At 44.7% G+C, this 25,195-nt stretch overlaps 2 protein-coding genes across 6 annotated transcripts in view; one reads left to right on the top strand and one right to left on the bottom strand.

The window, feature by feature from the left end:
• EZH2 (enhancer of zeste 2 polycomb repressive complex 2 subunit) overlaps positions 1-3,264 on the bottom strand; it is a 64,316-nt gene extending 61,052 nt beyond the window's left edge. For 4 of the 5 annotated variants that reach the window (XM_007469863.1, XM_007469862.1, XM_007469859.1 and 1 more), the window contains exon 1: positions 3,067-3,264. The gene's annotated coding sequence lies outside the window, so the exon portion shown is untranslated. Of the gene's footprint in view, positions 1-2,095; positions 2,334-3,066 lie in introns of those variants that run through there. The other variant, XM_007469864.1, reaches the window with a different exon arrangement.
• Positions 523-3,704, top strand: LOC103078349 (basic proline-rich protein-like). Its single transcript, XM_007469882.1, has 3 exons — positions 523-549; positions 2,297-3,175; positions 3,258-3,704. The coding sequence occupies exons 1-3, from the start codon at positions 523-525 to the stop codon at positions 3,702-3,704; spliced, it is 1,353 nt and encodes a 450-aa protein (XP_007469944.1).
• Positions 3,705-25,195: the final 21,491 nt, after the last annotated feature.

Here is a 25,195-nt window from a genome sequence, read left to right as displayed (position 1 = left end):
CCCTACATTTTCTGGATCTCCTTCCTTCGTTCAACTATTAACACCTACTCTCTAGCAACCACCAGGTATACCAAAAACGGTAAGACAGAGCTTCTGACTCAAGGCACTTAAGAGTGTAGTGAAGGAGTCGGAGGCACCGGCAAGTGATTACAGTACAATTGGATACATGCTACAATAAAGGTTTGAACAAAGCCTTGGCAGACACAGGGAAGGCCTCTAGCCAAGTGAAGCTTTCTCTGAACTTAATGAGCTGCTCCTCTCCTGCTCTCCTCCACACTGAAGACTTCACCTGCCCATCTAGAATTCTTCATTCACAGAAAATGTTTTCTTCATTTGTACGGACATAAAGACTTCAAGGCAAATCCATAAATCATTTCTAATTGACCCCAAAAGACATTAGATCCGCTGAGAAGCGGATTTTTCCTTGCTGTTAGTCCTTTAAAAGCAGATCAACTTTCTTAATCACTTTTTAAGGCCAAGACAGAACCTAATTCACACTCTTTGAGCATGCCAGCTCAAAGGATGGAGGATACCCTGGAAAACCTCAGGGTAAGCTGGGGAAATGTGCCTAAAAATTTAAGTGGCCAACACAAAGATAATCACATACGTATGCATGCAAGGCAAAGCTGGTATAAAAGTATTAGAGCTTTTTTCTTTTTTTGCCTAATTACACTAAATCAACAAGTGTGTTTTTTTTAATCACTGCTACTTAAACTAAACATTCTCAATTCAAATAGAAAAAATTTAAAACCAATTCCCCCCCAAAAAAAAAATCTTGTGGCAAGTACAAAGATAGTAATTATCAAATACAGTGTACACAAGAAGGGAAAAACTGGAATTTTATATCCTAAAAGATCCAAATTTCTGCCAAGATCTGCGTAACAAGTTCATCTCATAACAATGGGCAAGACTTTTTAGTATATAATTACCAGCAACTAATATAAATATAAACAATACTTAGGAACAGCACCTGGAATGTCTGTTCAGTGGTGTCCAACACTGCGAAGTATGTAATAAAGCCTTTTACAATGCATTTCTTTGCCTCCATTTTTATGAAACCATAAGATAGTAGGTTGTACATTAGATCATCAGATAGAATAATGCAAATCAGAAGAGTGTCTATGTGTTTCTAAATTCCTTTTCTTTGAATATGTTCACTTTCCACAAAAATTAGAATTTAAGATGCCATTTTCCTAAGTGCTTCCAGGACTTTAAACATTACATTCTCTAACACACCTCCAAAAAGAGAGAGTGGGATTCTTTATATATAGGACTAGTATCCTATCTATTCCTATCTTTAGGGCATATGAAAAGGAAATTAAAATATATCTTAAATACTTTCATTTTCTTGCAAATAAAATGATCAATGAACTAGTTAGGATTACACACTTGTTCTACATTTTATTCCCAAACATAAAATAATTGCTAATGGTCATGAATGAAGAGTAATGGAAAACAAACTCCAAGACCGCCCCTAGCTCCCTGGTGGTCTAACGGTTAGGATCCCACCCAATCTCAAAACCCCCTAGAAGTATAGATTACAGTCAGCTATGTCAGCATTAGTGCTTTTCAAAGATTTTTTTTAAATGTTGTTTTATGTGACACTGAAACGCCATAAAACTAAGCTGATAATGACCTTTCAAACCCAGCAAGTAAACCTTGTAGTAAAATATTTTTAAATACCAAAGACACATCTTTATTTCCAAATGAATTTAAATTTTACAGATCCTGTGTGACAAACAAAGGAAGTTTAACTTAACTGTGGACAGCACACATTCGATTTCTTAGGCAACAAACATTTCTGCAGCCAGCCTTTTCTGACTCAACAAAGCTATTGTTCACGGAAAACAAGACCAATTAATGAGAATTTGCTAACCATACCACCTAAACACACGTTTGTCATAAACATTTTCTTGTGATCGACTCTACCATCTCATCCTCATTCATCCCCTAGGGATTTGGGGAATAATCGCTTACTAAATGACAGCTGATTTCGTTAGCACCTGTCGCCAGTCTCAGCTGTATCACACAAGTTGGCCGAAACAGCCTGTAATTTTTTTTTAAGATTATGATTCTTGAGAAAGTGAGGACTCACCAGGCGTGAGTTCACCAAGTTTTCCAAAATATCGTGCTTCTCATTCCTCCCATTTTTCAAAAAGTGACCCTGTGGCACCGACTTTTGGGTGGGCGGGGGGGAGGGGTGCCACAATGACGCGGGAACTCGACGGAAAGCCCTCCGAAACGAACAAAACCGGGAAGGGGGAGAACAGCGAGACCCTTCCCTCAAACTTAACAGAAAGCCCGCCGAGAAGGCGAAGGCTGCCGGGACCGCCTGGTCCGAGCGGGTGGAGACGAAGAGCTCCGGGGCTGCTTTCCGGGCAAATGTCAGACGCGCGGCCGCTCGGAGTCCAGTCTCCGCGCGCCGTCCCGGCCCCCGCGGCCCCGGCCGAGCCTGCGCCCTCACGGGGAGGGGGCGTGGAGCCGAGCCCGCCCGCTGCACCGCGGCCGCCGCTCCCCACGCCACTCTCCCGCCCGCTGTCAGGCCCCGGTGTCACTGCCCCTTCCTCGCGCCGAGCTCCCCCGAGACACAGTCCGTCCTTTGTCTGAGTGCGCACTCGGCGCCGAGGTCCCACCAACTTGTGTGCGTCCCGTCCCACCCGGGCGCTCCCGCCGCGGCGCTCCACACAAAGGAGACCGGGTCTCGGGCGGCCGGCCCGCCCCGGGCACCGGAGCGCCCCCAGCCCAGCCCCAGCGCCTCCGGAGGGGCGGGCGCGCGAGAGGACCCCTTCGCTTGCCCCCCGCGGCGCCCGCCCGGGCTCCCGCCTCGGGTCGCCGGGTCCGGCACTGCCCGCCCGTGGCGGTCCCGCAGGCCGGCCCGGACCCACGGCCCCTTCAGAGGGGTCTCCTCTCACCCCGCCAGCCAAAGCGGCACCCCGGGAGAGCCCGCTCCGGGCGATACCCGGACAGGCAGAGCGACGACGGGGATGTCCCACCACCGCCGCCGCCGCCGCCCCTCGCCGGGCTCCAGAGCCCCGCCAGCCGGCCAGCCCGACAGCGGCGCGTTACCTGCGCCCCGCGCCCCAGCCCGCGCCGCTCCCGCGCGCCGCTCCCGCGCGCCGCCGCCGCCGCCGCCGCCGCCGCCGCCGGGGCTCCACCGCCTTCTGCGTCCCAGTGGGTGTCGGACGCTCCCGGACCGAGCGCCAAACCCGGCAGCCCAATCGCCATCGCTTTTATTTGGCCCCCCCTGTCCAACCAAGCGCCGCCCCGATTGGCGGGACGCGAGGCGGGCTCTCATCCAATCACAGGGCCCGCCGGGCTCTAAGGCGCAGAGCCAGCCCCACGCCGAGGCGCCCGCGGGACTCGGCCGGGCCGGGCTGGCGGCGCGTGCGCGCCGGCGGGCGGGCGCTGAGGGACGCCGCCGCCGGTGGAAGCGCTGCGCCGGCTCTTTGTTCTTTCGCGGAACGCACGGCGCCTTTCAGGAAGGCGGTGGGCCGGCGCGCGAGGACGAAGGGCCTCTGGACCCCGAATCCCGGGCCGCGGGCGGGAGGCGGACAGGGCGGGGTGGCGGGAACCGGCCGGAGGGTGGGACGGCGCGCTCGCGGCTCTTGGCGGGAACCGCCGCTTCAGAGTTCCCGGGCCGGAGGGGCGGGGCGGGGCGGAGCCGAAAGCCAAGTTTGAACCAGTTCAAAACTCGGGGGTGGTAACGGTTTCAACCGCTGCACTCTTTTCCCCGCGCGCGGAGCCGAGGCCCGGGACGGCCGGCGAGCGCGCGGGAGGCGCCCGGACAGGAGGGCCCGCGGTGCCCCGTTTGCCGGCCAGATGCGCTCTGGGGCCCCGGCTCCAGCCTGGCTGGTCTCGGGCGAGGAGCCGCGAGACTCCTGCGCTCCAGTGTGGCCAGCGTGCCGCCCCCCGAGCCGAGCGGAGCGCTCTGCCCGCTACTTTTGTCTGCTGCCGCCCCTCGGCCGCTTGGCCCGCCTCGGATTCCCGGCCCGCTGGACTTTGGCTGGTCGAGCCCGCAGTGCCCTTGCCTTAGAAACCTGGCACAGAGCAGCGTCACAGTTATTTGAGATTCCTCATTTAGAGCGCCTTGATCAGACTCTTCCAGTGCTTGTAGTGCCAAGCACGTGTCAACAAAAATCATTTATCAAGGATGAGTGCCGTTCACTTGCCTCGTGCTAACGCCTCTGGAAAGTATTAGGATGATTGCAACATTTTTCAAGTATTAAAAAAAAAATGATCTTTGGGGTAAGCCTGTTTCAACCCAGAGGAATTAGGAATATTCTACTTCAGATACAGTCTCCACTTTTGATTTTTCTGGCAATGAAGTTAAGGTTATTACGAATTTTTTTTTTAATAGGATGCAGCTATAGGGCAAAGTAACCACTCACCCATATAAACTGGGATTCCATACTGAGAGTTCAGATGCGGTGCGGGGAGGATGGTCAACTATGAGCTGAAGTTAAAAGCCTAACGGAATCATGTTTTTAATATTTTTAGTTACATTTTTAAATGATTAAGATTTTTAATGACTAGTTCCTCATGTGGTGATTTAACCCTTAGTTCTACCAGCTTTCCTAAATCACCGTCCCATTCCTCACGTATATTCTGGACCAACTCAATGTTAAAAGTTTAGGTGGAGGGAAACCAAAAGATACAGAGAAAATACAATCATGTGCCTAAATAAAAGCAGAGTTATGAATAAATGATAAGAATAGTGCAAAAGTAAGTAGGTTATGCATGAGATGTAACTATAAACTAATGTAACAATTCCATCTGTCATATACCAACAGTCACCAATACATTCGAGGTCCATGGTAAAAGGCTTCCCTGTAGACCATTAATTTACAATTATTTTTATTTATTTATTTTTTTTTTGCGGTACGCGGGCCTCTCCTCGTTGTGGAGCACAGGCTCCGGACACGCAGGCTCAGCGGCTATGGCTCGTGGACTCAGCCGCTCTGCGGCATGTGGGATCCTCCCAGACCGGGGCACGAACCCGCGTCCCCTGCATCGGCAGGCGGACTCTCAACCACTGCACCACCAGGGAAACCCTACAATTACTTTTTAAACCATCCATTTAAATCTCAAAAGTTAACTTCATCCCTAAGTCACTTATCAAATTACCGATTTTGCTTGTCCTTTATATTAAATATTAAAACAATGTGGGCATTTTTAAAAGAAAGATCAAGGAAATTACATTAGAGATTATCAGCAAATCCAAGCAATATATAAACACATCCAGCATAGTGTGAAATGCCATATAAATTGTAAGGCATTTAGAACCAAGGAATGATGTTGGATCAAGATGTTCCCCAAAAAACTCAGAAAAGGAAATTTTAGCTGGACCCTAAAGAAACCATAACATTTAGATTGATGGGGCAGTGAGGGCACTTGAGATGGGAATGAACAGGTACTCCCAGTGATTATGTGGAATCTAACTAGAGCTGAGAGCACCAGTTGTGAAAGAGTGAGAGCGGATTAGAAAGCCAATATTGTAATATTTATATTTACAATACACATTTATGTTAAATATAATATGAAGGCTGACTTGGAGCAGGAAGTAGGGGTGCCAGTGGATCACAACATTGTCTTAATTCAGGGGTAACATCCAGTTAAGCAAGATGTTTTAGGTCACAGTGATGGCAAGAAAAAAGGCTAAATTGAAAACATTGCCAAAAGACTTCATTGTATATGGAGGGCATACATTATCTTGCAACTCAATTTTGTATATTCACAAATACAGGAAAGTTGGGAGAGAGAAGAATTATTTCATTTTAGATACGAAGAAAAATTATCTGAAGATTTCCAAGCAGGGAAAGCAAGAAAATGTGTGTGTGTGTGTGTGAACCCCAAATTACTGAAGGGACCCAGATGAAGTAGAAAGCCATGCTGAACACAAAGGTAGATGTGAAGGGTGAGAGTCACCAGTAGTAGTTATGCTACTACTAGTAGGTCATCCTGTCCTCTGTTAAAGACAGATTTACTATTAACAGTTACGGGATAAAACCAAAAGTGGGGAGTTAAACTCCGAAGTCAGGACAAAGCTCTACCTTAGTCACTGCTGTTCTCCCAGGGCCTACCACTGCCTGCACACAGTGTATCATCAGGGTTTTCCAGGGGGGACAGGAGAAGGTCAAGGGCAAAATTAAGGCTGTTAGCATCACAGAACTCCCCTTTCAACCCCCTGCACGGGATTTACTTCTCACACATTCATTTATTCACTCAGCATTCAACAAGTATTACGGAGGGCTTACTATGTGAAAGCACTGTTCTAGGGTCTAGGAATACAAAGAGAACAAAAGAAAAGTCCCTGCCTTGGTGGAGCTGATAGTCTAGTGGAGAGAAACAAACAATAAACAAATTATACAGCAGATGAGTGATAGTAAATAAAACGGGGAAACACATAGCATGGAAGGAGGGAAGCGTTGAGTGTAAATGCTGCAATTTTAAAATAGCTTACGGAAGGCCACACTGAGAAGGTGACATGTGAAGGAAAACTTGGAGGTGAAGGAGCACCTCCCGAGAAAGATGTTCAAAGAGGAGGGGATGGCAAGTGTCTGGGCCTGAGGTGGGAGCCTGCCTGGTGCTCTAGGGGGAGGGGGAGACTGGTGGGAGGTGAGGGGGCACAGGCAGATCTTCCTGCACCTTGCGGGCCGTTGTTAGGACTTGACTTTTTACTTCAGTGAGAGGATTTGGAGCAGAAAGGTGATTGGATGATTTAAACGAGAGCACTCTGGCTGCTGTGTTGAGAGTAGCCTGAAGTGGAGCAAGGGCCAAATCAGAGAGCAGTTAGGGGTCTATCGTAATAACCCAAGCAAGAAATGACTGTGACTGGGAAGCTAAGTGGTAACAGTGGAGCTGGCAGGTTGTAGTTAGATCCTGGGTGTGTCTTGCAGGTACAGGCAGTAGGAGCGGGATAGGGATATGGGGGTGGAGGTTTGGAGGTCAGAGTTTAGTTTGGGACACAGTAAGTTTAAGATGCCTGTTTTCAACCAAGTCGAGCTATCAAGAGGTTGGTAAGTTATTGATGGGAGGAAAACGTGTCCTCTACCAATTTAGGACCTAGTTATCAGTGCCAGCAAATTAATTCACAGCAGAGTAACAGGATAAACTTTATTTTATTATGCCTGCAGGAGTACTTCTAAAGAGAGAGTAGCTCCCCAAACAGCAAGAGGTCAATGTTTATAATCCAGCTTAATAAAGGGCGGGGGAACAGGGGAGGTTTAAGCCTTCCAAGGATGGAACATTCTGATGAGGCTTGTTTAAATGACTTTTTTTTTTCTTCTGGAATGTCCCAGTGCCTGAGGTAGGTCACCTCCCTGGCAGGAGACTTGCTGGGGAGGGCAGGTAGCTGACTCTGTGAAGCTCTCACTTTAGTCAGATAAGGGGAGTCCAATAAGTTCTTTCAGCATCTGTTAGAGCTGAGATGTTCACACTTTGGGGTCATCTTTATACCATTTGTGTTATAAAAAAAATTCGTTATAGGAGTCTGGACTTAGGGGAGAGGTTGTGACTAGGAATGTAAGTTTGGGAATCATCAGCATATAAATGGTGGTTAAAACCAAGGGAATAGGGATAGACAGAAAAGAAGTTGAAGGTACTCTACCGTGACCTTTGTGGCAATGAGGAGAAACCAATAAAGACAGAGAGGATGACCAGCCAGGTGGGAAAGTGTGGCATCCTGGGAGCCAAGGGAAGGAAATGTTTCAAAGAGGAGAGTAATCGTTGCACAATAAGTAAGATGTCCAAGACTTAACCCTCAGATTTAACAACATGGAGAGCATTGGTGACCTTGATAGCACACTTTCAGTAGACTGGTTGGAGTGGATTTCGTAGTGAATGAAGATTGGAGATAGCAATTGTAGCCAACTCTCTCAAGAGTTTTACTACAGAAGGAGAGAAAATATAGCTGGAACAGTAAGTGGGATCGAGAGAAAGATCTTAAGATCTTTAAGAGAAATAACATACCACATTGGTATTCTGATGAAAGATCTAGTGGAGATGGGAAAACTGGTGATTCAGGAAAGAAAGCATATTGCTGGAGCAACATCTGGTGTGTTAGGAGGCATGGACTCCAGACCCTGAACAGGTGAAAAGAGATGGGTCCTGGAGCCTGTCAGCACCCTAGCAAAGATTGACCTTTGCTAGTTAATGGCCAGGAGAGAAGGTAGACTACCTGGACACAAATGCAGGTACATGGGTAGATTTGGTAGGTGTTTACATCTGATTGCAACAGACACCCATTGGTAATTACCTGACTGAGAATGGGTAGTGTGTAAATGAGTATGCAGTTTGTTAGGGCAAAAAAATGTTTAGACCATTATATTCCAGCATCACATTTTTATCAACTCTCCCTTTTTGGTCTTAAAATAATTTCTCAGTCCTAATGAGATAGAAAACTGATAATTTGGGTTTTAGACATAGAGAATACAGAGCAAAAGCAAAACATCTAAAAGTTTTGGAAGACAAATGAAGAGCTATAGTATATAAAATTTGGCTAACAGGTTTGAGCTTGTAAACAGAGGAGTAGCAACTGAAGGCCCGAGAAGGGATGAACTCTTGTAAAGAACGAGAGCAGCCTTATACTGCAGGCTGGAAAACACCCAGGGCTGGGGCCAGAAAACGTGTGGCATGTAGAGAAAGCTTAATTAAAAATTATAGCATAGGGCTTCCCTGGTGGCGCAGTGGTTGAGAGTCCGCCTGCCGATGCAGGGGACAGTTCGTGCCCCAGTCTGGGAAGATCCCACATGCCGCGGAGCGGCTGGGCCCATGAGCCATGGCCGCTGAGCCTGCGCATCCGGAGCCTGTGCTAAAAAAATTATAGCATAATTTGGTCCTGATTTAAATTAGCCTGACCTTTAAAAAAAAAGGTTGAAATAGTCACCTCTAGAAAGCCAAAGGGGGCTGTGATAGGCAGCCTCTAAAATGCTCCCAGGTATTACCACCTCTTGATCTTCACAGCTTTGTATAATCTCCCCTTGAATGTGGCTGGATCCACCAGCTGATTCACTTCTAATTAATAGGATACACCCACATGAGTAATGGGATGTCATTTCTGAAATTAGGACCTACCCCCCACCTCTTTCTCCCTCTTTCTCTCCCTCATCTCTTGCTCTGGATGAAACAAGCTGTCATCAGTTTTATCCCTTACACCTCCACCACCCTTAATTCCAGCCATGTTGTACTACCCACTTTCCCAAACACAAATTCAGCTAAATTGATCAGGATGTTACCATTTTACTTTGACTTTTAAAAGAGAAATTTGATCAAGTCAAATGAATAGATTAAAATAGATTTAAACATTTAGGCAATCTAGAAATTATCTGAGAGTTTTAAAGGAATCCAAGTGTGAAACTGAGGGATGCTTGGCCAAAATAGTGTTACAAATGACCCCTGGGCAGAATATCATTTTACAAATGTGACACTTGTCCTACAAAGGATTACTGAGGATTTGGGGAAGCTGAGAACTGATGAATCTTACCATGACTTTGAACTATAATGGGAGAAATGATCAATAAAGACTAAAATATATGAAAGAGGACATGGTTTTAGCAAAGGATAAGAGCTGGAAAGGAAAAAATAAAATTGATTACATGATGGCATACATAGATACTCCAAAATAATCTTCAAAGTATTCGAATTAATGAATGAAGTTAGCAAGTTCACTGGATACAAGGCTAGTTTACAAAAATCAATTTCTATATACCAGCAATAAACAAAGAGGAAATTAAACTTTTAAAGTAAAACCATTTACCTTTTGAAAAACATCAAATACCTAATAATAAACCTGATGAAAAATGCACATGACCTATATACTGAATATTACAAAATGATACTGGGAAAAACTTTTAAAAGACTTAAGTAAATAGGGGGAATGTCATTTTTGTGATTTAGAAGATGCCTAGATCCAACACAATGCCAATCAGAATCCCAGGAGAGTTCATGGGTGTGTGTGTGTGTGTGTGTGTGTGTGTGTAAATGGACAAGTTGATTCTGAAACATATGTGAAATGCAAAAGGCAGAGAAGACCCAAGACACTCTTGAAGAAGAATGAAGCTGGGAGGCTTCATGATCAGATATCAAAACCTAGCTTTTGGGCTTCCCTCGTGGTGCAGTGGTTGAGAGTCCGCCTGCCGATGCCAGGGAGGCGGGTTCGTGCCCTGGTCTGGGAGGATCCCACGTGCCGCGGAGCGGCTGGGCCCGTGAGCCATGGCCGCTGGGCCTGCGCGTCCGGAGCCTGTACTTCGCAACGGGAAAGGCCACAACAGTGAGAGGCCCGCATACCGCAAAAAAAAAAAACCCAAAAACCTAGCTTTTTAAAGCTATGGTCATTAAGACAGTGATATTAACACACAGACGGACAAATGGACCTATGGGAAACAAAATGGAGAGCCCAGAAATACACCCATACCTATATGGTTACCTGATTTATAACAGAGGTGACCTGGAAGCTCAGTGGAAGCTCAACAATTGGTCCTGGATACCCTTATGGGAAAAAAAATCTTCGCCTCTACCTCTTACCAGATGGGTTACTGATTTAAATGTGGAAGAAAACGCAGAGAAATATCTTTATGATCTTGCAGCAGGCGTAAAGTGCTTAAATAGGATGCAAAAAATGCATCGGGAAAATGCTTCGCAACGGGAGAGGCCACAACAGTGAGAGACCCGCGTACAGCAAAAAAAAAAAAAAAAGTGCTCACCATAAAGAAAAAAAATGATAAGTTGAACTACATTAAGAACTTCTATCCTTCAAAAGACACCGTTACGATACTGCAAAGGCAGGCCAAAGAAGAAATCCACAATACTCATATCTGGAAAAAAAGACTTGTAATTAGATTATGTAAAGAACTCCTAGGGACTTCCCTGGAGGTGCAGTGGTTAAGACTTCACCTTCCAATGCGGGGGGTGCAGGTTTGATCCCTGGTCAGGGAGCTAAGATTCCACATGCCTCATGGCCCAAAACCAAAACATAAAACAGAAGCAGGGACTTCCCTAGTGGTCCAATGGGTAAGACTCCACGCTCCCAATGCAGAGGGTGCGGATTCGACCCCTGGTCAGGGAACCAGATCAGCATGCATGCTGCAACTAAGAGCAACTAAAGAGTCCACACACCGCAACTAAGAAGTCGGAACACCTCAGCTAAGAAGTTGGCACGCCGCAACTAAAGATCCCGCATGCCGCAACTAAGACCCGGTGCAACCAAAATAAATAAATAAATATTTTTTAAAAAAACAGAAGCAATATTGTAACAAAAAACAATTCAACACGGACTTTAAAAATGGTCCACATCAAAAAAAATCTTAAAAAAAAAAAGAACTCCTATAAAACAGTTTGAAAAAGAAGACAAAATATTAGGAAGTGGTCAAATACAACGCACCTTAAACTGGCACTCTGAAAGAGTAAATGTACAAATGTCTAATAAGTATAAAAAGTTGCTCAATTTCACTAGTTATTAGAGAAATGCAAATAAAACCATAACGTAATATCACTACATACATACCAGAATAGCTAAAACAAACAAAATAAAATACAGAGGATACCAAGGGTTAGCAAGAATGTGAAACAACCAAAATTCTTATACACTGCTAATAGGACTATGAATTGGTACAACCACTTTGGAAAATTGAGAACAGGTAGTGGCTACTGAACTTGAACAAATATTGAACACTCGGTAACCTAGCAACTCTACTCCGAGGTCTAGATCTAGCAGGTATGTATGTGTGTATGTATACTTACCAAGAATATACTTTCTTGAACACATGTACGAGAATGTTCAAAAGAGCACTATTCCTAATAGCCACAAACTGGAAACATCTAAATGCCCATCAACAGCAGAATGAATAAATTGTGGTCAGTTCACAGAATGGAATACCCTACAACAGTGCAAGTAAACAGTCTACAACTACGTAGAACAATGTGAATAAATCTGATCAACATAACAGTTGAGTGAAAGAAGTCAGAAAAAAATATGTATCATATGATTTTGTTTATTTAAAATTCCTTAACAAGCAAAACTGACCCCTGATGTTACAAGTCAGGATAGTTGGTTATCCCTGGTGAGGCTAGTGACTGGGGAGAATGTGAGGGCCATTTCTGGGGTGCTGAGGATGTTCTACTCCTTGATCTGAGTGCTGGGTAAACAGGTGCATTTTCTTGGTGAAAATTATTTAAGCTATTTCTATTTGTATGTTTTACCTCAATAATAAGTTTTTTTCACTTTGGGTTTTTTTTTTTAAGATCAAGGAGAAGAGAAAGAGCCAGCAAAGAAGACTGAAGGGGGTGAACAATGACAAAGGAGGAAAACCAGAGTGTCATGTCCCAAAAGCCACATGAAAATCGTCTGTGAAGAAGGAAGTTCTTCATAATATATGAAGAACTCTTAACAACTCAACAATAAAAAGATGAATATCCCAAATGTATAAACAATAAAAAGACAAATAGATAAAGGATTTGAATAGACATTTCTCCAAAGAAGATATGTGAACGGCTAACAAGCACATGAAAGGATGCTTAACATCATTAGTCATGAAGGAAATGCAAATCAAAACCACCACTTCTCACCCACTAGGATGGCAATGATCAAAAAGACAGACAATAACAGGTGTTAGCAAGGATGTAGAGGGATTGGAGCCCTCAGACATTGCTGGTGAACTGTAAAATGGTGCAGCACTTTGGAAAACAGTCTGGCAGTTCTGCAAAATGTAAAACAGAGAGCGTTACCATATGAACCAGCAGTTGCGTTCCTAAGACTATTTCATTTCAACGAAGAGAAATGAAAACATATAGCCACACAAAACCTTGTACATGAACATTCATAGCAGCGTCATTCATAATAGCCAAAAAGTAAAAACAACCCAAATGTCCACCAACTGATGAAAGGATAAACCAAACGTGGTATATGGATACAATGGAATATTATTCAGCACTAAAAGGGAATGAAATACTAATACATGCTACAACAGGGGTGAACCTCAAAAACATGGTAAGGGGAAGAAACAACACAAAAGGCCCCATATTGTATGGGGCCATTTATATCTAATGTCTAGAATGTGCAAATCTAGAGAGACAGAGGTAGAACAGCCGTTGCCTGGGACTGGAGCGGGAGGAGAGGGTGGGGAGAGACAGGAGGAGTGACTGCTCAATTATACAAGGTTTCCTGGGGGATGATGGAAATGTTCTAAAGTTAGATTATGATGATGGTGGTACAACTCTGTAAATATACTAAAAACCACTGAATTGTATAGTTTCAAAGAGTGAACTTTATGGTATGTAAATTACATCTCAAAGTCATTTTTAAAAAAGAAGGAAGTGGTGATTACTCAGGAGAACTTGCTTTGACATCCCCACCCACCAAAAGATCCTACTTCCAGAGAAAGGATATTTGCTCAGATGGAAAGTTCCAGATAACTTATTTAGGGATAAAATAAATCCTCTATGCATTAAAAAAGAAGACCTCTGAACCATTGGTCAAAGCCTCAGGAAAGGTCCCCCAGGGAGTCAGTTGCTTGAAAATAAGGGCTTTAGGTCACAAACAGCAGCAAAACATTACTTGTCCTAGCGTCAGGCTTAAAAACGAGAATAAGGTCTTCCCTGGTGGCGCAGTGGTTCAGAATCCTCCTGCCAATGCAGGGGCCACAGGTTCGTAGCCCTGGTCTGGGAAGATCCCACATGCCGCAGAGCAACTAAGCCCATGTGTCACAGCTACTGAGCCTGCGCTCTAGAGCCCGCGAGCCACAACTACTGAAGCCTGCGTGCATATAGTCCGTGCTCTGCAACAAGAGAAGCCACCGCAATGAGAAGCCCGTGCACCACAACAAAGAGTAGCCCCCGCTCACCACAACTAGAGACAGCCCGCGCGCAGCAACAAACACCCAAAGCAGCCAAAAAATAAATTAATTAAAGTAATAAATAAAATTTTAAAATGGGAATAAAAAGCTTTGAGGTGTCCACAAAAGGAAATACTGCAAGCATTTTTGATCACTGCACCTAAAAGGATTAGAGAGGGAGAGGGGCAGATGGGTGTTGGAAAGGGAAAAGAGAAGAAATTCTGCTGAATAAAGACAGCATCAGAACACTTGAGGCTAAAAACGCAAAAGTTGAGAAGCGACTCGGGTGTTCAGATTCTCTGAAAATGTATGCAACCTGGACAAAGTGAATCTAGGTTTTTTCATTGAATCCCAAGATGTTTCAATTAAAAAGTACTGCTTGCATTCTCTATAATGTATAAAGAAAACAATTAAGAATGACTTCATTTGGTAAGTAACAAGCTAAGGAACTCATTATGTAAAAATACGGCATAATTAGACAAACATAAAAGAGTTTAAAATGTTTGCATAAATGTTTAAAAGTCTGAATCATACGCGACAATTTATTTATTCACTCAAAATACATCTACTTAATGTTTGCTTTGGTCCATGCCCTGCAGGAGTATAGCCAGGGGAGGGACACAGAGAAGGATTCCTCAAGAAAGCAAGAGGAAAGCAAGGGAGGGAGGGAAGGAAGGATGGAGGGCTGTGGGGCTAGGAGCCAAGGAGCACAGTTAGCGATGCTGAGGGGAGATGTTCAGGTCGGCAGCGAGGCAACCCAGAACTCCTGATCCCAAGAGCAGAGTGACGTGGGTCCTTTCAGCAGCCCATTCCCATGACTGGTGGGGTTTGGGTGGGGGAAGGTTAATTTCCTTGGCCTCTAGAGGTGTCATCGTCTAGGATCTCAGAAGCAGGATGTGTGACCCGGATCCTGCCTCAGGATCAGGCTCAGTGATTCCTGAGTCTGGGGTGGGCAAGCTCCAACTCTTTGGCTAATAAATCTTCCCGATAACAAGATCCTACACCTGATTTCTTCCACTGTTCCAAGTCCGGGGTGGAACCCTCCTCAAACCCTTGCACATTCTTAGTGGGTTTGAGCTGCAAGGTTCCCTCCAGTACCTGCAGTCCGGTGGGCAGTGCTGTTGCACATGCATGTGCTAACATAACCAGAGCTTTTGAAGCTCTGGTTCTGTACAAGTTCCATGGCAATCTTTTGACGTGTTGCTTTGCAATTCTCCGTGTTCTGCTGACTGTTGACTAAATGCTTATTCCTCCCATTCAAAGAGGAGCATGTTCCAAATCAATATCTTTAATATAAGAGACGTTCCAACTGCAGAAATTTATCCCTAACTTGAGGAGAAAATATTTTCCCACTGATGAAATTTATCAAACTGGTGTATAATATTCTGGGAAGAAAAACAGTAGCAGTGATAAAACTTCAGCTGGGAGCCATATGTTTCAAAAAGCAACCGTTTTAAACTAAGGGCAGTATATCTGTGATAGAGCAGGTTCATTCTGCAGTGTTGTCACATCTGTACCACCTGTGAAGTTTTTGCAAAAAAAAAATCACGAACTTGGAATATTGCACTGGAAATAGACCTCATAATTTACTTTTCAAATACTTTCCTACAAAGATTATCCTAGGGTAATCTTAAAAGGATGGCCCATTGCTCAATAGTTTATTATCTTATAAATATAAAAGAGTGCGTAACAGTCAGTGCACACTGGCAGAAACTTCTCAGTAAAGACATCCATTGTGCCCATAATTTTATTATTTTTCATACCTTATATATTTTACAAGCCAATGTCTTTTAAAGTAGGCTGGGTTCTCACAGAAAATGGTGAGATTATTAAATTTTTTCTAAGGTGCAATCTACGCCAGCCAACCTGCAAATGTGTGAGTGACAACACCATTGCTGTTTAAGCAACTGAGTTTTAAAGGGGTTTGTTATACAGCAAAAGCTAACTGATGAACTTCCAACCCTTCACCTTTGGTGAACTGTAGATAAAGCTTTTTAAAAATAATTCACAAGGGCTTCCCTGGTGGCGCAGTCTTGAGAGTCACCTTTGGTGAACTGTAGATAAAGCTTTTTAAAAATAATTCACAAGGGCTTCCCTGGTGGCGCAGTGCTTGAGAGTCCGCCTGCCGATGCAGGAGACGCGGGTTCGTGCCCCGTTTCGGGAGGATCCCACATGCCGCGGAGCGGCTGGGCCCGTGAGCCATGGCCGCTGGGCCTGCGCGTCCGGAGCCTGTGCTCCGCAAATGGGAGAGGCCACGACAGTGAGAGGCCCGCATAACGCAAAAAAAAAAAAAAAAAAAAAAATCCACAAATATATATATACATATGGATACATATGAATTAATGTTTAAGTTTATATAAATAGCATAGAAATACACGTGACTAAATTTCCTGGAGGAGAATGTGCTAACTTAATTCAGTGGCTTTTTCCTTCCTCAAATTTTCCAAGGGACTTATATGTCAAAATGGTTTTAACAGAATATAAAAAAATAAAACAAACAAAAATTCAAACCTTCATTAGTAGATTTGTTTTTTATGTTAGTATGTAGGACATATGATGAAATAGCACAAACATTTATTGAGATAGAGATGTTTAGAACAAAAAAGCATGGATACTTAAAATTAATTCCCACTTTAGTTTAAAGTAGAGATGTAGTCTCTGCCTATATAATTACCTCTGTTCATTGATTATGGTATTATTAACCAAAAATAAGGTAACACCCACCATTCTTCATATCAGGAAGAATACTGTTTAAGTTCAGAGGATCATTTATTTCACTCCTGATTTTTCTCACATGTTTCCTGCATGTATATTTAGAAGGCTAGCTTATTAATAGGGTTAGTCATCCAATGAAAACAACATCTAGCTACTAGTGGTACATTTTGAACAGGCAGAATCAGTTGATTATATTTTAAGCTGAAAAAGATTATTCGCTATACCCACTGAGGTATATTTGGATGCAAGTAGCAGAAACCCTCACGAACTATAGGTTAAGCCAGAAGAATGTTTATTACTTACTTAAGAAACTCAAAGACAGTCCATATCAGGATTGACCTGCCAACTTACCAATGTCATTAAAGACTCAGACTCTTTCTGTCTCTCCATTTTGCATATTGGCCTATTATCCCCATGCACATCACCTCAAGGTTACAAGATGGCTGCGGCAGTTCCAACTATCACAAAGCAAGTTCAAGGCCAAAAGAAAGGGGACGGGGCTGAGGCAGCCACTTCTTTCTTATGTATAAAGAAAGCAAGAACTCTCTGAAAGCTTCCCTGCAGCCTTTCTCTTGCATCTCATTGGCAAGAAATGGAACACATGCTGACTGACACCCTCACTGAAAGGGAGGCTGAGAAGTTGACAGTCTAATGGAAGAGGATGGGATTGTCCTGACTGGTTTTGCAATGCCATGAGTCATCCTCCCAGGCTAGGCCCATTGTCACCCTGAGCAAAATCAGCGTTCTATTCGCAGAAAGAAGGGAAGACAAACAGCATCCCCACATTGTCTTACTGTCCTTACATCCCTTGTCTTCTCGACCCAATGGATGCAGGAAAGCAGAAGACATGGAATTGTGGTTTTACAATTGTGGTGTTTTTTTTTTCTTGGCAGGGCAACCTGAATCCCTCTGAGCATCTAAGCAACAGATACTGCCCTACCCTCAGAATTTCCAAATAGGGCATTTCAGGGAGTGCCCAGAGCCCCTGAGTCCCATCCGTGGGTGACTAAGTTGAGAAATCCACCCACAGTCTTTCAACTTGGTCCCCCACATTATACAGCTTCTTGGTTCCACTCTGCTCTTTCAAGTATGGTTGTGTTGTGGGTAAGATGGTTGCTGATTCTGAATGTAGCAGTATCTCCTCTCTCTGTAACTAAGTTTGCAACTGAGGAAAATTGACAATGTCTAAAATGGCATAACAAGAAAAATTAAATTTTCACTCTTTTCAAAGTCTATTACGTTAAAAATAAACAGACCAAACGTTAAACTGAGTTCATACTTCAAAGCATTATCATTATTAAGCATCTAAGTGCAAAATATTACACACGGGGAACTGCATGTGGCTGGCTGCTGCTGCTAAGAATCTATAATCTGAGACAATCCGGTGATTATCTCATTTGGGTCATGGGGGAGGGGCATGAATAATGTTATTAAGTCATTAAATAATACCTGATGACTTTAAGAAGTGTAAACTATTTTGAAAATACAAAGTTCTAGATCAGTTGTTAAGTCCTGACTCCATGCTCCAACAAGTAAAATCAGAGATCGCCAATGATGCCCAAAATCACATCTGAAACTCTAGGAAAACAGAACACTGAATAAGCTTTTTTAAGTTAAGATGTAACTGACATACAACATTGTATTAGTTTTATACAACAACATAATCGTTTGATATATGCACATATTGCCTGTATATGCTTCGGTTATAAAATAAGAACATTGATTTCCTTGTGTGGCTCGTGGAATCAGAAGCCTTCCTTTGTAGTCACACCTGTTAACAGTGTGAGACAGATTTCTGATAATAATAAAATGATGATTCAAAATTCTTAGGCATTCCATACACCTGAAACTAACACAATATTGTAAACAAACTATACTGCAATAAAAATTTTAAAAAAATTCTTAGGCATTCTCAGCCAGAGAAAAAGGGACGTACAGAGACTAGAACAGAAAAGTGTAGAGGAAAGGTGAATATTTTTTTTCTTTTTCCTTTTACTAGATTGGAAGAATTGGCTTTTCCATGTGCAACTTTATGCTTTTTTTTTTTTAAATCTAAGCTTCTGGTTCAACTTATCACATTTCCTAACAGCAGACATTCTCTACAGGTCCTCTTGTTCTCCGCGGGATTCTGTACTTTGCACTAGTTCCGATTTTGTGGAGACCTGAATCATTCTGTAAGCAGTTATGAGATATCTCCTGTAGAGTCATGGCCCAGGACAGATGGAGGAATTAACTCAAAGAAGAAAAAAGCACTCTGAGCAACCTTATTTTCTGGCAGACAGCCGTCGCCGTGATCTCAGGGATCAGTTCCTCCCCCTGGTCCACGGATCAGCCGGCACAGCCTCGCCTCGGTTCCATCGAGAGAGGGTCTGGGCTCCGGTTTCAGCCCTGTGGCCGTAAGATCCTATTTCCTCCGTGTCTGAGCCCAGTGATCTGAAGCAGATGCTTGTTGGAGGCTGCTTGCAATTCAACCTTCCTTCGGCCCCTTATCATCTCCTTCTAGCTCCATACCCCGTCCCAAGTTGTCCTAGAGTTGAGATAAATAACCCCAACCTTTACAGAGCTTCTTAAGGTTGGGGAAAAAAGGCTGGGTTTCAAGGAAAACGGGATAAAATTTCTCCCTGAACAAAACCCAAAGTATGGAGACTTTACATCTACTTTCTTTTCTTTTTTTTCCCATATGCTTTCTCTTTTCCCTTTTTTTTTTTTTTTTTTTTTTTTTTTTTTTTGCTTCGTAAATACACGGGCCTCTCACTGTTGTGACCTCTCCCGTTACGGAGCACAGGCTCCGGACGCGCAGGCCCAGCGGCCATGGCTCACGGGCCCAGCCGCTCCGCGGCATGTGGGATCTTCCCGGACCGGGGCACGAACCCGCATCCCCTGCATCGGCAGGCGGACTCTCAACCACTGCGCCACCAGGGAAGCCCTCCCCTTTTTTTAACACAAACTTATAGCAGAAACCTGCCATTCTAGTACGTAATTTAAAATCTGTTTTACTCTAGTATTAAAGATGCCCCATATAAGAGAGCTTATAGTTCATTTCATGAAAATTTATTTCCATACATACGAACTAACAATTTCAAAGACGCCAATGCGTATAAAATTAATAAACCTGAATGCTGCTTGATAGCACGACCGTGGTGAAATCTACAAATTGAAATCACAGTTACAGCCCAAATATATTCACATTTTAAAACTAGGTGGCTTTCCTAATCAAATGTTTGCGGTGTCATTAGCACTCTTGGTACGGGGTTGAGGTGTAAGAGCAAGTTCAGACGTCCTTAGGGCATCTGAGTTAAGACAACAGCAGAGGGTCTAGATGTGGGTCCATGGAACTGTCCTGGTGATGGACCAGAGTGGGCACGATTCAGAGTAACCCAGGATGACCTGGGCTCTTGCATCAGAAGAGAAGGGGGGGGGGGGGGGGAACCAGCAACTATTAAGTGCCTGATACCTGCCAAGCGTTTAGATACATCAACTCATTTAATCTTCATGCTTCATATATGACGGAGGGAGGTTTTCCCTTTTACGGATGTGGAAGCTGAGTTCTCTGGGAGCTCCTTGGTCAGCAATCTTTGTCCCATAAGCCACCTGACAGCATAGATCCTATTTATCTTTCTCTACGTTTTTCCATTGTTTTGCATTGTGCCTCATCTAGAGAAGGCATTTTTTTAATACTTGTTGAATAAGTAGCCTCCCCTGTCTTCCTGGTGAGGCCCATCCCTTAGAGCAGAACTCGCTAGACATTAATAAGTCCTTAACTAATTAAGGGTGTTCTCTATTTCCTTTGAGGCAGGGGATCATCCCTAAGCCTCTAGTTCCCTGATATAAATCAGGACCACATGCTGCGGCCACATGTGTGTCTCAGTCCGAGTGCTCATATCTGTGAGAGGCTCTTGGGGTCAGGTTCCGGGGTCCACAGTCCATGCCCCAGAGTTGGTATATGGAGCTTTCTCCATCAGGTTTCTCCAAACAAAGCAAGCACATAACCTGTAGCATCTTTCCTCTATTCGACTTACTGCCCTCCCCAGCCAGGTATCTTAATAATATTGTGTCCTGTGTCCCCAGGAACATTTGATAAGAGCTTTCAGAACAAAGGCAGACTCCCCAAGGGATTACAGTCCTATTCATTTTGATTTTACATCTACATTAATCAAACTAATTCCTTCTGGGCTGAGATTTATATGTATTTCACAATCACTATAACAGCAAGAAAAGGATCTTTTCATTTTCTGTTATGATTTATTCAATTCTATCTTTTTGCATCTAGAAAAAGCAAAAAGATCATTTCACAAAACATCCAAGAAGTTGAGGCGATTGTACAGAATCAGGTTGCATGAGTCCCCATTTCTTGGCAGCACTATTGAGTTTTTATTGTTTCCCACCCACTTCCACCATCACCTCCACCAGCACCCGCCCTTCTCAGTTGTTAGTGTTATATAGCATGTATTAAACTTTGGGGACTAACTTCTTAATTCTGAAAAAAATTTAGACAGAAAAAAGTTGAAAAAAATTGTGCAAGTAATTCCCATCTCTCCTTCATTGACATTCCCCAAATGTTAACATTTTACAACATTCTCTCTCTCTCAGTAAATATACATATACACATAAAGGGCACTCAATTAAAGCATGCTGACTTATTTAGTATTTTGTGGGCATTGGATTACATCATCTCTAATCTTCCTTCTCTAAAGAGTGTATGATTTTATCACCTGTATATAAAGTAAAGCCTTTTATAATATTTGAAATATGTATTTGTACACAGTATCAAAACACTAACAGCTAATCAATTCAGCCCAATGATAAGCTAATAGCTCAGACGCAAATATTTGGCATTTCCACAGTAAACTATCACACTAGATGCCAAGTCAGACAAGAACTGTAAACGGGACATGAGTGACAGTGAATTACCCCCATCCAAGAAGTCAAAAATAAGAGAAAACAGATGCCCCATAAGAGGTAAATGGAAAAATCAGCTGGGGATGGGTCAAAACAACCCTTCCGTCTAGGACTCACTGAAGCTTAGATGCATGTGTCCAGCTGCCAGCCTGAGGTTCACATCCGTGGGTCCCACAAGTACCACAAACTAAAGTGGCCAACACCAAAGACCTTAAGTCTGCCTGTTTTCCTGTGTTCTCTCTTCCACTTGGTGACACTGAGACCAATTCTGGGACTTGGGATTCCTCCGTGATGAAATTTTCTTTCGTCCCCAGCTTCTAATCAGTCACCAAACTCTGCTCATCTGGGTGGCTGAGACCACCCAGGAGAGCAAGGAAGCAGTCCAGGTGAGAGGGGGTGAGTGCCTCACATTTAGAGGGTCTTAATCCGAAGATGCCCAAAGATAAATATTTAAGGAAATACAGTCCAGAAAGCTGCCTGGTGAAGCCCAAAGCCTGGTGTATTTCTGTGGATGTAGTGGTTTCTGTTCCACTGTGTCTTGTAAGGTTAGTGCCAGGAAGAGTTACAGAGAGCTTGTGTGAAAGAACTTAGACATGGGGCCCTAAATGGATAGCCAACCACCCCTGTGATGGCTCTTCAGACTCAGAAGGACCATCAGGTCCCCTGGTGGTTTGGTGGGGGCGGTTAGGGGGGTAAGAACCCCAGAGAAATGCACTAGGAAACAGCCCGAAGAACACGCCTGCCTCCTGCTGGGCTCACCGCCTGACTGCCAAGGGACAGCTCCATGTTCCATCACATTAAAGATGAGCATTGGGCTTCCCTGGTGGCGCAGTGGTTGAGAGTCCGCCTGCTGATGCGGGGGACATGGGTTCATGCCCTAGTCCGGGTAGATCCCACACGTCGCGGAGCGGCTGGGCCTGTAAGCCATGGCCGCTGAGCCTGCGCGTCCGGAGCCTGTGCTCCGCAACGAGAGAGGCCACAACAGTGAGAGGACGGCGTACCGCAAAAAAAAAAAAAAAAGAGTGAACCCTCATGTAAACTATGCACATTGGGTGTTTATGATGTGTCAGGGTAGGTTCATCAGTTGTAACAAATGGACCACTCAGTGGTGGGGGGATGCTGATGATAACATGGGAAGCTGTGTATGTGTCGGGCTAAGGGTATGTGGGAATTCTCGGTTCCTTCCTCTCAGTTTCACTGTGAATCTAAAACTGCTCTAAAAAATAGTCTATTAAAAAAAAAGGGATGAGGGGTCTTGAGTCTCTTCCCCCACACCCACTTCAGCCTTCCCTTTGGAGGTCCCTGATGCCACCAAAGGTCCTGCAATGGCTCCACCATGAGCAGTATAAAAGCCACTGGCCGCCCCACCAGAGAACAACCCCTTCTGTGAAAACCCCAGAGCAGTCCCGTACAGTTTGCCCCAGACGTGTGTGACTGCTCTCTTTCTTCTAACCCCTCTGCACTCTGTTCCTGGCTCTTCTCTCCCAAAGGCGTAGCTGGAACCTATCTCCCAGAGGGTCATTCCCAGCCCTCACCCCACCTGCAGCCTCTCAGGTCACGGAGAGCTTCCCGCCCCTGTCAGAGACAGCGGACCCCCAGAGCTAGAACATGCCTGCCCAAGCGCTGTGGCCCCGGGGCGCCTCAGGCCCATACAGCGTCTCAGGCCAGCCATCCCGTGGGAAGGAAAGAGTGTCTGGGGACAGACACGGCCAGGATGGCTCCAAGACCCAAAAGGAAAAAGGAAGAGGAAGGATCAGAGAGTCTTCTTGGTTCCATCTCCCCAGACTGCAGGCATTTTTTTTTCTTCCGAACTTCTAAAATTCCTACTTATCTCCTTGTCTCATCAGCCAGCACAATGCGGACCCCCCAGGAGACATTTACCGAAGCCATATTGAATAAAGAATTGTGAGAATTCTCCCTCAGGGAGACACTTTCCTCACCTGCTAGGGAATGCCTGAACATCGTTATAATCGTTGCTATATGAATGATTCAAAAGCAAGGAGGGAGGAAATGTCTCCTCCAACCTCCTAAGCTGCGACCCAGGGGTGAGAAACTTTCTGGGAGGAGAAATGGTTTGAAGGAGCTCTCCTTGTGATGTAGAATCCTTGGGGGTTTTATTAGGCCTTCTGGGTCCCAGGTGGCATTTGCTCTCATGTAGAATGTTTTCTACAACCTCAGCTTGTTAATCCATATTACCAGTGGAAGGCAATGGCTCAGAACATCTCAAGGAGGGACTTTCCTGGTGGCGCCGTGGATAAGACTCCGTGCTCCCAACGCAGGGGGCCTGAGATCAATCCCTGGTCAGGGAACTAGATCCCACATGCATGCCGCAACTAAGAGTTCGCGTGTCACAACTAAGGAGCTGGTGAGCTGCAACTAAGGAGGCTGTGAGCCACAACTAAGGAGCCCGCCTGCCACAACTAAGACCCGGTGCAACCAAATACATAAATAAATATTAAAAAAAAAAAAAAGAACATCTCAAGGAACTGTCCCTCAGTCACTTATGTTTGCCTCCTTGAGAATAGAATAGAACGGAGGAATAGAACAGAGCAGAAGAGATGCTGCACCGATTTCTGGCCAGGGCCTTACTGCCCCTTTGGAATGGTCATTCTTGAGACACTGCCATGCTTCAAGAATCTGAGTCACATGGAGAGGCCACATGTAGAGGCTCCAGTCCAGAGGCACAGCTGAGCCCCCAGCCAAAGACAACACCAACCTTGGGCATGTGAGTGCGTCATCTTGGACATCCTGCCCAGTCATGCCTTCAAATGACTCTAGTCCCAGCCACTGTCTAAGAGATCCTGAGAGAGAAGGACCCACCCTTGCCCACTCAACCTGCAGAAACATGAGAGGTATATTCACTTCCCAGGATTGCCTTCCACAGTACTGTAAGCTGCGGGGCTGAAAACAACAGAAATTCATTCTCTCACAGTTCTGGAGGCTGGAAGTCTGAAATTAATGTGTCAGCAGGGTCATGCTCCCTCTGAAACTTCTAGGGGAGGGTCCTTCCTTGTCTCTTCCAGCTTCTGGTGGTCCCAGGTGTTCCTTGACTTGTGGTAGCATCACACCAAGGTCTGCCTCCGTCTTCCCATGGTCTTCTTCCCTCTGGGTGTCTGGTGTCCAGATTTCCCTCTTCTTATGGGGACACCAGTGATATTGGATTTGGGCCCTGATGCCCTCGTCTTAACTTGATGACATCTGCCAAGATCCTATTTTCAATTAAGGTCCCATTCACAGGCCCCAGGGGTTAGGACTTCAATATGTCTTTTCTCTCTTTTTTTTTTTTTGCGGTACGCGGGCCTCTCACTGTTGTGGCCTCTCTCATTGCGGAGCACAGGCTCCGGACATGCAGGCCCAGCGGCCGTGGCTCACGGGCCCTGCTGCTCTGCGGCATGTGGGATCTTCCCGGACCGGGGCACGAACCCGTGTCCCCTGCATCGGCAGGCGGACTTTCAACCACTGCGCCACCAGGGAAGCCCTCTTTTCTCTCATTAACCCATAACAAGAGGTAACGATAAACTGTTGTAAGCTTCCTCTTCTTGGAGAAGTTTGTGATGCAGCAATAGAATGGTTGACACTCGTGGTCCACCAGGCAAATGAGCTGGATGTCTAAGGGAAGACAGCCTATGATTAAAACGTGGAGATGCAGATAACTGAAACTTTGTGAAACTTTATTTCACTTGGCTGTTGTGTAGAGGTGTTTTATTTATTTATTTATTTTCTTCTTAGGGTGTTTTTTGTTTTTTAATAAATTT

The sequence above is a fragment of the Lipotes vexillifer genome, unplaced genomic scaffold (genome assembly GCF_000442215.2).
Source record: "Lipotes vexillifer unplaced genomic scaffold, Lipotes_vexillifer_v1.1 scaffold472, whole genome shotgun sequence".
Lineage (NCBI taxonomy): Eukaryota > Metazoa > Chordata > Mammalia > Artiodactyla > Lipotidae > Lipotes > Lipotes vexillifer.
This window is presented reverse-complemented; position numbering and strand designations above follow the sequence as displayed.